The following is a 12,703-nucleotide window of genomic DNA, read 5'->3' as shown; positions in this document are numbered from 1 at the left end:
TAAAATTTTGCCAAAAAAGGTTAACAGCCTTGCAAGACAGACTATTATTTTGAGAGGTTTTCCTAAATTCCTGCATTCTCCCCCTGTCATAGTTAGATTCAGCTACTGTAATAAATAACAAAATAGTATTGGCTTAAATCAGACTGAAGTTTATTTTCCTTACGTAGGAGTCCAGACACAAGCAGTCCAGGGCAGTACTGTGGCTCATGCCACCTGGGACCCAGGCCCCTCCTCCCTGGCTGCTCTGTGCCCTCCATGCTGCTTCCACCTCACAGTCTCAGGTGGCTGCTGCAGTTCCTACCATCACATCTCACAACCACCTGGCTGCCAACAGCAAGCAGGGAAGAAAAAGCAGAGGGCATGCTCCTTTGTCTTGCAGGTACAGCCAGAATTGCAAGTGTGACTTCCATTCTCATCTGGAAACTTGAACGTGCCCGCCAAGCCCCTCTAAGCTGCCAGGGCTGCGGGGGGCAGGTTGTCCTCATCTGGGCAGGTGCCTGGGCAGCCAGCTCAAACGTGGGGCATCTCTTCCTAAAGTACAGGGGGAGGAAGGGATATTGGGGACAGTTAGTTGCTGCCACACCCTTTAGCCTATGAACAACCAAGCCTGGGGGCGGTGCGGTGATGCCCACTCACCTGGTTCTAGCTTCCGGCCCCGGGACACTGTGGGAGGCCGCGAGGAAGATGTGGAGGAAGGAAAGCAGGTGTATGGGAGCCCGGGTCTCCCCTGGTCAGGCTGAGGGGCAGATGTGGCGACCAGTGCAGGAAACACGAGGCTGCCCGCAGCCAACCTGGCTTCCTGTGCTGGTGTGGACAGAGCCAGGTGGTGTCGTTCAGGCCCCATGGCAGGGCGAGAAGGCTTTGCAGCAAGGCTGCAGTGTAGACCCACAGGAAGGGCTGCCAGGGTTAGCAAACTCAGAATCCTTGTTCATTTTGAGTTTCAGATAAGTGAGAAATAATTGTTTAGTATAAGCATGTCCTGTTTCCATTTGTTGTTTATCAAATGTAATTGAGTGTCTGGCACTTATCTGGAAACCCTATAAGGTGAGGGTTTTAGGGGGCCTAGCCAGGCTTGAGGGGGTGGGACTAGAGCCCCAGCAGGGACCAGTGTGAGCTTAAGGCAAACATGGGGACCTCCAGGCTCATCCTGATCCAGGACAAGGATCTTGAGATCAGGAGCCACAGGGGCCTGCAGGACAGGCGGCAAAACAGGGGCCAAGGCAGAGGGGACTCCACTCTTCCCTGCCTCCCAGACCAGAGGCCTGTGTTGCCGAGAGGAGCAGGGAAGGCCTGGACTATTTTTTCCCCCCTCGAGACCGAGTATTCCCCAGGGCTGTTTAAAGAATCTCTAAGAACTATGTTTTAGTTCTGAGGATGAAAAGTTTATTTTTACTGCTAAACTGCAGGTAAGCGCTGGGGAACACTGGTTAAATGCAGACCAAATACAGGCTCCACATCTTCTGCGATCACTTGAGCACAGCTGGAGGGGGCTCGTGTCCCTGTTCCCGCTGCTCACAGCAGACTTGCCAGGGTTTTGCAGTCAGCGCCCTCCCTGTCTCCTGCCCCCAGGGGCCGTCCTCCCTGCAGCAGAGCCCCGATCCACAGCCTACTCATCTTCCCCACTGTCAGGGTTTATGGAAGCTTGGGGCCTCATCAAGTTCAAAGTCTGCAGCGATAATAAAGAGGCCCACTCAACTCGGCTTGGGCAGCAGGACACTCCCAGCAGCACAAAGAGCGTTGGGCGCTGGCTGGGGAGAGGCTCAGGTTGGCCCCACCTCTGCCCTGTGGGCCCCAGCCTTGAGTCCAGATTCCCAGGCCCTTTCCCACTTGCTGGGAACCCCTCTGCGCCCCAGATGCTGCAGAGGTGCTATCTCTGAGATACCTCCAGGCCCCGCGTGCTTGGAGGCCCTGAAGGTTTGGGGGTTTGGAAAAAAATTGTCTTCAGTGGAAACTATGCATTGTCTACCTACTGCACATCTCTGCTATCTGATTCAAAGCTTTTTTTATTTTTTTAAAATAGAAGTACAGTAGATGTATAGTATGTTTTTAAGTTTCAGGTGTACAGCCTAGTACTTCACAATTTGTAAAGGTTATACTCCATTTATAGTTATTATGAAATATTGGCTCCATCCCCTCTGTCCTACAATGTAACCTTGTAGCTTATTTATTCCATACAGAGTAGTTTGTGCCTCTTAATCTGATTCTAGCTTTTTATGGTCTTTTTACACCGTGGGAAAGAAGTGCCTCTGTCCAGAGGTTCCGTGATCCCACTCACCTTCCCTCCCCGCGGAAAACTCATCCAGCCTCTATTGACACTGCTCATTTCAATGTTCCGTCTACTGACGGCTCTCCTTTTGGATTCTCCTGTGAGCCGGCTTTGACATCTGTCTGGGTCGGCTGCTCATTAACCAGTAGACCAGTCTTTAACACTTGTCCATATTTATACCTGAACGAGAACTGTCTTTGAGTAGGGGTTAGACGAACTGAATTCACTCCTACGGTTTACTGACTGTGACCTTCAGGAGATGGCTTATCTGAAGAAGGCCGCTGGGCTGGCGAGGCGGGAGAGAGAACTCGCCCGCCCGAAGCTCCGAAGCGCGGGGCTCAGACCCCGCCCACGCCGAGCCCCTCGCTTCGGCCCCGCCCCCAGGCCTGCCTCGGCTACAAAGGGCCGGCAGCGCCCGCGCCAGCCCAGAGCGTGAGCCGGAGTCCGGCCGGAGGCCAATCGGGGCGGGGGAGCCGCGCTGTGCAACTCCCATTGGCCGACGGGCGGGGGCAGGGGCGTGTCCCAGCCTGCTATTGGCCGGCGGCTAGGCTGCCGGTAGGTGCCGGAGTGGCGGCGTCATGGAGGCGGCGGAGGCCGGGACCCGGGGGGCCGCAGCGCGGCGGCCACGGGCGCCGGCGACCCTGAAGGAGCAGCGGGATCCGAGGCACGGCGGGCGGCCTCGGCGGAGGTGGGCAGGAGGGCGAATCTTGCGGCCTGGTCACGTGGCCGCGCAGTGGGGCTGGAGTCGGTGGGCGCCCATCCCAGGCCCCAGGAAGCGTGCTGGGTGCCCGGGGCGCAGGGCAGCGATCTCCGGCCCCCACGCCGTGTGTGCGCACGGGTTCTGCCCTCTGCCCCGCCCCGCACAGCGGCAGGCGCGGACAGGGTCTTGGAACCCGGGTGCGATCTCAGAGGCAGTGAGCCGGTTTAAGAACGCTGGCCGCAGGCGGGAAAACCCTGCGTCCTCATCTGCGAGATGGGTTGATCCCTCCTCCCTCGCCGCCCCCCCCCCCCCCCCCCGTCCCGGCCGCGGGTCTACGCAGAACATCCTAGAGTGACATTTGTAATAGCTCAGAGCAGGCCAGCGGCTGTAGTAGGTTTATTCGCGCCCATACTGGGCAGGTGGTTTCAGGAGCGCGGCGGGAGCGGGGGTGGACATCTGAACTGGTCTTTAAGGGGGAGGAGGGCTTCAGTAGGTGGAGAGTGGAGAGAGGATACAGAATGGGCAAAGGCACATTTCCATAGTTTGCACTAGAAAGCATAAGGCAGAGGACATCTCTGCGTGCATGTCTTCATGGGGCCTGGTCCATCTGTCTTTCTTTAAGTGTTCCTTTTCTGTAGCCTTTGACTTAAAAAAATTTAACTCCTTTGCTTAGAATTGAAGAGAATCAAGAAGCAGCAGTCTTTCGAGAAGTGGTCAGTTTTAGCCCAGACCCTTTGCCAGGTGAGAAGGACGGAGGATCTGAACGCTCTCTGGTCACTCTTGGGCCTTCCTTCCTGCCCCCTCCATCTCAAGTTCTCTGTTATGAATCTGTAATTTCCACTGATTCCTCACTGTTTCCCTCCTCTGACCAGTTAGATATTATGACAAGGACACCACCAGGCCCATCAGCTTTTACTTCTCTTCTCTGGAGGAACTCTTGGCGTGGGCGCCTGATGCGGAGGACGGCTTCAATGTGGCCTTGGGGCCCCCCGAGTGTCGGCAGCCCCCCTTGAGCAGCCGGAGGCCCCGGACCCTGTTGTGCCATGATATGATGGGCGGGTACCTGGATGACAAGTGAGGACACTGCGGCCTGGCATGGCCTGGTGGGAGGGGACGGAGGGGAGGGGGAGTGCCTATGGGAGAGCGGCAACTAGGCCGGGGAGTCAGGAGACGGGCGCCAGACCACACAGCCACAACTGGGAGAACTCAGGCCTCAGTGTTTCACTGGATTAGGTGGCGGCTTATGCCCTTTTCAGTTCTGAAGCCGATTGGTTCCGGGGACTGCGAGCCTTGCAGCCTGGTAGTTGGAGAAGGCGCCGCAGCGGGATTGCTCTTCAGACCACCTGGCCCCGAACTTGGTCCTTCAGCTAATTTCGTGACCTCCTTCATCTGAGCACACGCGGCTCCCTTGGCCGCTGGCTCTGGGGTTGTCCGCCCACCCCACCCTCCACCCCAGGCAGGGACCTTTCCTCCCGAGTTGCTGCAGGGTCCGCTCAGAGATCTGAGACGTCCATGAACAGTCTTGGGCGTGGTGATGGATGGGAAGGCTTGGGTCAGAGCTGGCCATCAAGGTGCAGACGAGGCGGGTGAGCCCGTGCAGCTGGCGTGGCTGTCAACCCCAACCTTGCCTGCAAGCAGGCTGCATCCTAGAGCACTGCCGACCTTGGAACAGAGCGGGGACCCCGCACTTGGAGCTCTGTCAGCTGGATGTGGCGGCGACACCTGCTCCCGACCTGGGGGCTGTGGCACGGTCCTCTTCTCGCCCCAGGACTGGGTGGGCCAGGCTCGGCAGCGCTCTCCCTTAGCACACGCTGGTCGGCTCAGGAGAATCCTCGCCGGCGGGGCCTCTCTCTTCCCCTTGGGGTTGCCGCGTCCTTATCTGCTTCTGGGTCCTGACTTTGTTCTCTTTCTTCGCCCAGGTTTATTCAAGGCTCAGCTGCCCAGAGTCCCTATTCCTTCTACCACTGGCAGTACGTCGACGTCTTCGTGTACTTCAGCCACCACCTGGTCACCATCCCCCCTGTGGGCTGGACCAACGCTGCCCACAGGCATGGGGTCTGCGTGCTGGGTAAGAGCCGGGCCCTGCCTCCCACTCAGCCAGACTCGTGGGCACACCTGCCAGGTGACCCGGTGATGAAAGGGCTCCGGCTCTGGCCGCTTCTTAATGGGCAGAGCTCCTTGCCCGTCCTGATGGGTTAGGACAGGCGAAGGCAGACCTGTTCAGTAAAGGACCGGCTAATAAGTAGTGTCCGCTTTCCAGGCCACTGGGTCACTGCTGAACTGCCAGCCACATAGTAGCAGCCACAGGCAGACAAAAGGGCGTGGCTGTGATCCAGTAGAACTGGTTTTTCAGAGGAGGTGGGACTGGCTGCAGGCTGTGGGCGGTCGACCCCCGGGGAAGGGCGGTGCTTCTCCAGCTTTCTCATTAATCGGCTTGTCTGACCGATTTCGGGGTATCTGATTCTCTTGCTTTCTGGGGACACTGACAAGTTTGCAGCTGGGGCAGGAGCCACACCTTGGGGACCGCTGGGTCAGGGGGGAACCGAGACTCAGGTCTGACCTCCCTCGCTTCTCCCGTCCCGCAGGGACTTTCATCACCGAGTGGAAAGAAGGGGAGCGGCTCTGCGAGGCCTTCCTGGCCGGGGACGAGCGCTCGTACCGGGCAGTGGCCGATCAGCTGGTCCGGATCGCTCAGTTTTTCCGATTCGAGGGCTGGCTGATCAACGTCGAGAACGCTTTGAGTGTGAGCACGTCTCTCTCCTGGCGCCGGGCCGCCCTGCCCCTGTGCCACGTAGGGACTCTCCACCGTGTCCTCGGTCTCACCAGGCCGGCTCCGTGTCACGGCAGCTCCCAACCGATCGCACGCCTCCGCTGCTGCGCAGGGAGACGGACCTTCTCCAGCGCGGAAGCCGTGCCCGGCGGAGCTTTGCTTCTCCGGCTCCTTCCAGGCGGCCCTTTCCTCCTCTCCTCCCCTGTCTCTGCTTTGCTTGGGCTGCATGTGTGGCTTCCCGTCAGGCCTTCCCTTCATTGCATTTTTTCCTTTCCTGATCGCTGTGTCCACGTCTTTCCTGCTTCAGAACAGAAGGGAAGTCGGACCTCTGGCTGGGCCCTCTGCTCGGTGGCTGTGGGTTGGGGGCTTCCGGGACATGGCTCTTTTGTGGACCTGGGGCTGGCGCTTCTCCCGACAGACCTCTCTGGGCCTCACGGAGGGCCTGTCGCCATCCCTCTCTGCAGCTGGCCGCTGTGGGGAACGTGCCCCGCTTCCTCCAGTACCTGACCGCTCGGCTGCATCAGCAGGTCCCCGGGGGGCTGGTGCTCTGGTATGACAGCGTCGTGAGCAGCGGGCAGCTCAAATGGCAGGATGAGCTCAACGAGCAGAACAGGTGAGCCCGCAGGAGGGCGGCCGGGCCCTGGGCGGGGGACGGGCGCTCCCGCCGTCTCCCGGAGGCCTGGCATACGTGGCCACCTTGGGTAACAGAAGGGAGATGGCCGCCAACAGACATGCTTCACACCTTGCCAGCCGGGCTGTGACCGGGTTATGGCCACAGTAGCAGATTCTGCCTGGTTCTGCAGGCGACCGAAGTCCTCGGGCCGAGAGGACGCAAGTGCCCGAGGGGAGGAGGCTGAGACAGGTCGGTGGCCTGGGCTTCACGCCGGCTCTCGCCACCCCCAGGGTCTTCTTCGATTCCTGCGACGGCTTCTTCACTAACTATAACTGGCGGGAGGCGCATCTGGAGCGGATGCTGGGGCAGGCCGGGGAGCGTCGGGCCGACGTGTATGTGGGAGTGGATGTGTTCGCCCGGGGGAACGTCGTCGGGGGCCGGTTCGACACGGACAAGGTAGGTGGTGGCCTTTGAGGCCAGGGAGGAGGTGGCAGTGGCCTGCGTGCCGTTTTCATTCCCAGTTCTGACCTCAAGGGAAAGAGGCAGCAGCGATTCTCCCCAGAGCAGGGAGACCGGGGCACCGAGAAACGAGCTGTGTCCTAAAACGCTGACTCCCCGCCCGCTCCTGCGGGCAGACGGCGCAGTTTCACTCGGGGGTCCGTGGACGAGGCGCTCTCCTTCCTTTTCGATTCCGCACATCGCGGGGCCCCGGGCTCGCATCTAGAGCAGCACGTGCACTCAGCGAGCACCAGGAGCATGTTTGGTGTTTCTTAGCTCAGCTAAGGGCTCAGGTGAAGCACCCCCAGTTTGGGGCACTGCTGTTAAGGTTTTTCTGGCAAGGTGCGTCAGCAGCGAGGAAGGAGAAGCGGGGCTGCTGCACCTGGTGTGGGATAAACAGGGAATCAGCCTGTCCCAGGGCTGTCAATCCTGCCCTTCCCGGGAGTCAGGGGACAGTCTCAACTCATTAATTAAGCTTTAAGTGAATAAATTAATCCAGTGACTCAAGATTCCCTCTGCTCCCCTGAATCTGATAATACAGTGCCAGGTGTAGTGAGAGAGATGCGAATCCTGTGGGCGCCCCGCGGCAGACCCCTGCCCCGCGCGTGTCCCCGCCGCCTGGCGCCCTCTTCTGGGCGGCTGTGGAGCCGCAGGGACAAGCCCTGAAAGCCGCAGGAGCTGCTGGGGCTCCCTGTCCCCTTTCCAGGCCGCCCCGCCCCCCAGACTCGTCCCCACGCGTGGGTGCTGGTGCTAGTGGGGCCACCTCCCTGACTGCTGTCTCCCTAGTCGCTGGAGCTGATCCGGAAGCACGGGTTCTCGGCAGCTCTGTTTGCGCCTGGCTGGGTGTATGAGTGCTTGGAGAAGGGGGATTTCTTCCAGAACCAGGACAAGTGAGTCCTGCGCCTCCCGGGCCCTTAGTGGGACCGACCACAGTGGGGGTCTCAGGTGATTTCCTGGCTTTAGGCCTTGCTCCCCTGGGGGTGGGGGTTAAGGCAGGGCGAGGGGCTCAGCCGCCTGGGCTGCTCCTGGGGATCCTGGAGACCCGTTACCAGGGCGAAGGCTGGGACCCTGAGGGACCACTTCCTTGAAGACTTGCAGTGGGGGGGCTCCGGTCCCTCGGGAAGGGGTGATGGACGCCTCAGGTGACAAGAGCGGGTTCAGGGCTTCGAGGCGCCCTCTGTGGACCTGAGCCTCTGTGCATTTCTCCTCTGCAGGTTCTGGAGTTTGCTGGAACGCTACCTGCCCACACACAGCATCTGCTCCTTGCCCTTTGTCACTTCCTTCTGCCTGGGCATGGGGACTCGAAGAGTCTGCTATGGCCAGGTGCGCGGGTGGCGGGGGGGGGCTTCCTGGACGTGTCACATCTTGGCGAAGGAGCTGCCTTCTCTTGCACCTTTGGGCCTCCCCTGGGGCAGGGGGCAGGGCCTCAGGGATGGCGGCTCCCTCTGCCCCCAGACCTCCCTTCACTTCTGCCCCGTCCCTCAGGAGGAGGCGGTGGGGCCCTGGTACCACCCGAGTGCCCAGGAAATCCAGCCCCTGTTTGGAGAGCACAGGCTGGAAGAGGACGGACGGGGCTGGGTGAAGACGCGCTGCTGTCTGGCAGACGCCTGGCACGGGGGCAGCTCTCTGCTCATCCGGGGGCTGATTCCGCCCGAGGTTGGAGATGTGGCTGTGAGGTAGGTGAGTGAGTGAGGCAGAGACGTGGCGCCCGTCGGCTTCCCCATCGTCCATGGTGGCGGCTGGGCAGCAGGGGTGCCGTGCGGACGGGACCAGGATGGATGTTCGTCCCTGTGTGAGGAACCTGCAGCGCAGTTCACCGTCCTCACCGCCGCTGCGGGTCCGGTGCTGTCAGCTGTCTGCTCGCCGCTGGGCACGCTCCCCAGGCGTTTGCATCTTGCAGACCTGAGGCCAGCCCTGTGGAACGGCCCTCTCTCCTCTGTTCCTGGGGAGACTCTGGCTTCGCAGTGGGTGCCCTGCGGCCTCATCACAGGACCTTCCTGCTGCAGGTTGTTCTCTCTGGAGGTCCCAGTGCCACCCAAGATTTTCCTGTCCATGGTGTACAAGCTCGAAGGGCCTTCGGCTGTGGGGGTGGCTCTGGAGCTCACCACGGGCGACGCAGGCAGCTGTCACGTGGGAGGCATCTCGGCGCTGACCGGTGAGGGGACGGGTTGGCCCCTCCTGTCCTGCAGGCCTCCCCCTTCTCAGGGGACATCCTGGGCGGAGGGCCTAGAAAGGTTTCACAGGGCGTCAGCGAGCTGGGGTTGTGGGCGCCTGTGGTCCAGGCCTGTGCAGCCATCTGCGAGCTCTCCTGTTCTCCAGCCCTAAGGCTTCAGTCTGCTGGGCCACGGGCACCTCGGCCACCAGGGTGCCCTCTCCCCACCCCGGCTCCTTGTGCAGTGACAGCTCCCCATGTGGTTTCCTTTGGACTCTCCTTATGAAAGTGCTGTGTCTCCTCCCCGCAGAAAGGAGCTCAAGGCGCAGTCCCCGACCCCTCCGGGTGCCCCCGACCAAGCTGGCCAGATGGGTGAGCCGCTGCGGTCAGCGGCTCAGCGGGGGCTGGGTGCAGCGGTGAGTCCCCCCCTTCCTGCGAGTCCAGCCGGCCGCACTGTGGTGGGGATTGAGGAGTGAGGGGCCCTCCACTGAGAGACCCCGGCACTAGAGGGAGGCGGGGGCCCCGGCCCTCGGGTGTCCCGCAGCTCAGCGACACGAGCCCAGGTCACTCGCCGGGAGCGGTCCCTGTGGCACGGGCCTCCCTGCGGCTCTAGGCTTCTGTGAGCAGCCAGCCTGAAAGCGCCGAGCTGAGGCCCTCACGGCCGGTCTGTTTGCCTCCCCAGCTGCTACGAGGTGAGTCTGCGGGGCTGCCTCTTGCGGGACCTCTTCGTTAGATTCTCCCGGCCTCCGGGCAGCCAGGAGGAAGAGAACTTCACCTGTCGCCTTGGGGAGATCCAGGTGAGGCGTCCCAGGGGCCTGGCGGGGACTGTCCTGGTGCAGAGGCGCCTGGGCGCCCATCGGTTCCCCCTTCTGGCCCCTAGGGGAACGGGGGGGGGGAGCGGGGATCTGGGGGCTGGGTGCCCCCAGCCTGGGCCCTCAGGCTGGGCTGAGCCTCCTCTCTTCTGCCAGGTGGTGGATGCCAATAGCCTGCTGACCCCGCTGCCCCAGGTGCAGGCTGTGACCGTCTCTCATGTGCGCTGGCGGCCGGCCACCTCCGACGGGGAGGGCGGCCGCGCTGGGCTCCAGCTCAGCTGTACTCTGCACTGGGCCTACCTCCTCCCCCGTGTCCGGGGCTTCCGGATCCACTGCTGCCGGGGGACAGGGGGCGGCGCTCCCGGAGGGGGGCCATCGGAGCCAGAGAAGCCCACGCTCCTGGGCCTGGCTTTTGTCAACCGGTATCGGATAGTGGACCTGGTGGTGGCAGCCGCAGAGCCCGGCCGGGATGGGCGAGTGGAGTTCCTGGTGGAGCCTGTCCCCAAGGAGGGGTTCCTGGTGCCGCGGGCCCAGTGGGGCAGGGCGGCCATGCTCTACTCCACGCCCCGCACGTGAGCAGAATTACAGCACAGCGTCTCCTGTCTCCAGCCGAGGCCCCCACTGTGTGCGGGGAAGACGTGGGTCCTGAGGGCTGGGCTCAGGAGAGGAAAACTGAGAAGCCATAATTCCCAGGGGTGAATCCCCTGCTTTTTGTCTAATCCCTTTCTGTAGTGTCTACTCCACAGATACACGGGAAAGGATTTGGAAAAGCTTAGTCCAGAAAATTCCATAAAGGGTATTTCCTAATAGGCCAAGACGCTATGGTGACCATTTATTCCTGCAGATGGACAGCTAGGAAGGAGCTCAACTGTGGCAGGAGCTGGCCCTGGAGACGCTTCCAAGGGTGGGGATGAGACCGAGGGGCCCCGAGTGCAGAGTGGGGGGCACAGGAACAGCAGTCCCCACGTGTGCCGGGGCAGGTGTGCAGGCCAGACCACCTCATGTCCTGGCTTTCCCGGGGTACTGTCCCCTTGAGCCCGGGCCACTCTGGAGAATCCCCGTCGGATCTGTGTCCTGCTTTGTCTCCTCTGAGTCATCGGTACCAGCGAAGCGAGCGAGCCCAGTGAGCGAGGCTCCCGGGCTTGGGCGACAGGAGGCCAGGCAGGGCTCAGGAAGGCCCCGGTCCCGGGTCGGGGCCCCAGCCGCCTCCTTCCTTCATGCCCTCCCTCCAAGCGCTACCGTGAGGGGTGTTAGCCCCACGCGGCGAAGGTGAAGCGTCCTGCCACTGCCGTCCCTCCCCCTGCTTCCTCCTCTCTCCCTGGGAGGGGCGCGTAAGCTTCTCCAGCCACACAGCTTCCTTGGTGGGGTCTTGGCCCCTTCCCTCCAGGCCAGAGCAGACTGCTGTGAGGCTGTCAGCCCCTCGTTCTTGGGCTCTCTCACCCTCAGACCTCCTAGGCCAACGGTGGGGGTTAATTTCCATTTGTCGTCCTCCCCCTGTGCTACGACTGGGCCAGGACACCAGGGTGAGCGTCCAGCCGGGCTCGGGGTCAGCAGACTTGAGTTTACATGGAAGTGATGGGAGAGGCCACCAGGTGGCAGTGCAGCCTCACTGCCTCCGTCCTGGCCCCAACTTGCAGAGGGCAGAAGGCCACACAGGGGGTCTCCTGCCTGGGCAACGTTTGCCTTGCTTGTCTCCACTGGCCCTGCTTCCCAGGTGCCTACGTGCCCCTTTCTCAGCTCGACGAGGATCTCAGGTTTCACATCTTTCCTAATTGGGAACGTTTTACTCTTCATGTCCCACACGTGTGGTCCAGCTCAGTCCCAGAAAGCCGCCTCTGCGATCAGACTGGTGTGAACCAGGAGCATCAGGAGACTTGGAATTGGGGGGCTGGTCCCTCAACTTTCCCTGAAATGCTTTGACCTCCCCCCCGCTGCCTTTTTTATTTTCTTTTTTGCTCTTTAGGGCTGCATTTGGGGCATATGGAAGTTCCCAGGTAGGGGTTGAATCAGCTGCAGCTGTCGGCCCACACCACAGGTGCATCTTCGACCTTCACCATAACTCACGGCAACGCCAGATCCTTAACCCACTGAGAAAGGCCAGGGATTGAACCTGCGCCCTCATGGATGCTAGTCACTTGGTTTCCACTGCACCACAACGGGAACTCCAAGCCTCCCCCCGCTGTTTTTTTTTTTTTTTTTTTTTTTGCCTTTTTAGGGCCACACCCGTGGCATATGGAGGTTCCCAGGCTAGGGGTCTAATCCGAGCTGTAGCCGTCGCCTACACCACAGCCACAGCAATGCCAGATCTGAGCCACAGCTCGTGGCAACGCCGGCTCCTTAACCCACTGAGCAAGGCCAGGGATTGAACCTGCAACCTCATGGTTCCTAGTCAGATTTGTTTCCACTGTGCCACGATGGGAACTGCCCTCCCCTCCCTCCTTTGGAGCTGGGGGAGACCTGGCTTCCCCTAAGTCCCCAGAAGTGGGGGTTGGGCAGGCGTAGGGCCGGGCTCCTGAAAGCGGCAGCACCATTGTAACCACGTGTGCCCTGCTGCTCTCCTTTCAGGAGGCTTTTTTTTTTTTTTTAGTGCTAGTTCTCCGAATATTTTATGCAGAGAAGGAGGGAAAATTTATAGTAGCAATTATTTTCTCACAGTCGGGTGAGCTAGCAATTAGAAGCAAAGGCGTTTAGCAGAGCATGGCGAGCAAGTCCCGGCTCCCCAAGACCATGGTCCCCAGTCCCACCGACAGTCAAGGCTCATGTGCGGGAAAATTACTATGTCGGCATTTAAGCCTGTGACCCTCTGCTGTGTGTAATCGCTCTGAAATAAATTATCTGACGCTGTGGAAAATGCAGAACGCAGGTCGTGGCGAGGGGGGTGGAATCTGCCCT

General features: G+C 60.8%; 1 protein-coding gene across 3 annotated transcripts; it reads left to right on the top strand.

Moving 5' to 3' along the window:
• On the top strand, positions 2,709 to 12,662 carry ENGASE (endo-beta-N-acetylglucosaminidase). Of its 3 annotated transcripts, XM_021066511.1 has the most exons (14): positions 2,709 to 2,954; positions 3,640 to 3,707; positions 3,839 to 4,040; positions 4,886 to 5,034; positions 5,552 to 5,709; positions 6,201 to 6,349; positions 6,640 to 6,805; positions 7,634 to 7,737; positions 8,062 to 8,170; positions 8,333 to 8,523; positions 8,854 to 9,002; positions 9,310 to 9,415; positions 9,682 to 9,796; positions 9,968 to 12,662. In XM_021066511.1, the coding sequence occupies exons 1-14, from the start codon at positions 2,845 to 2,847 to the stop codon at positions 10,385 to 10,387; spliced, it is 2,196 nt and encodes a 731-aa protein (XP_020922170.1). In that variant the 5' UTR covers positions 2,709 to 2,844; the 3' UTR covers positions 10,388 to 12,662. The 3 variants fall into 3 exon arrangements, with proteins under 3 accessions (XP_020922170.1, XP_020922169.1, XP_020922171.1); XM_021066510.1 differs by having other exon boundaries at positions 8,062 to 8,523; XM_021066512.1 differs by having other exon boundaries at positions 2,906 to 2,954; positions 3,843 to 4,040; positions 8,062 to 8,523.

The sequence above is a fragment of the Sus scrofa genome, chromosome 12 (assembly GCF_000003025.6).
Source record: "Sus scrofa isolate TJ Tabasco breed Duroc chromosome 12, Sscrofa11.1, whole genome shotgun sequence".
Classification (NCBI taxonomy): Eukaryota; Metazoa; Chordata; class Mammalia; order Artiodactyla; family Suidae; genus Sus; species Sus scrofa.
The sequence above is the reverse complement of the archived record's forward strand: the minus strand, read 5'-3'. Positions and strand labels throughout refer to the sequence as shown.

Coding starts and splice junctions, on each gene's coding strand:
- ENGASE (XM_021066510.1), top strand. CDS start 2,845: ATGGAGGCGGCGGAGGCCGGGACCCGGGGGGCCGCAGCGCGGCGGCCA. Junction 5,035..5,551: donor GCATGGGGTCTGCGTGCTGG/GTAAGAGCCGGG, acceptor CCCGTCCCGCAG/GGACTTTCATCACCGAGTGG. Junction 9,416..9,681: donor AGCGGGGGCTGGGTGCAGCG/GTGAGTCCCCCC, acceptor TTGCCTCCCCAG/CTGCTACGAGGTGAGTCTGC.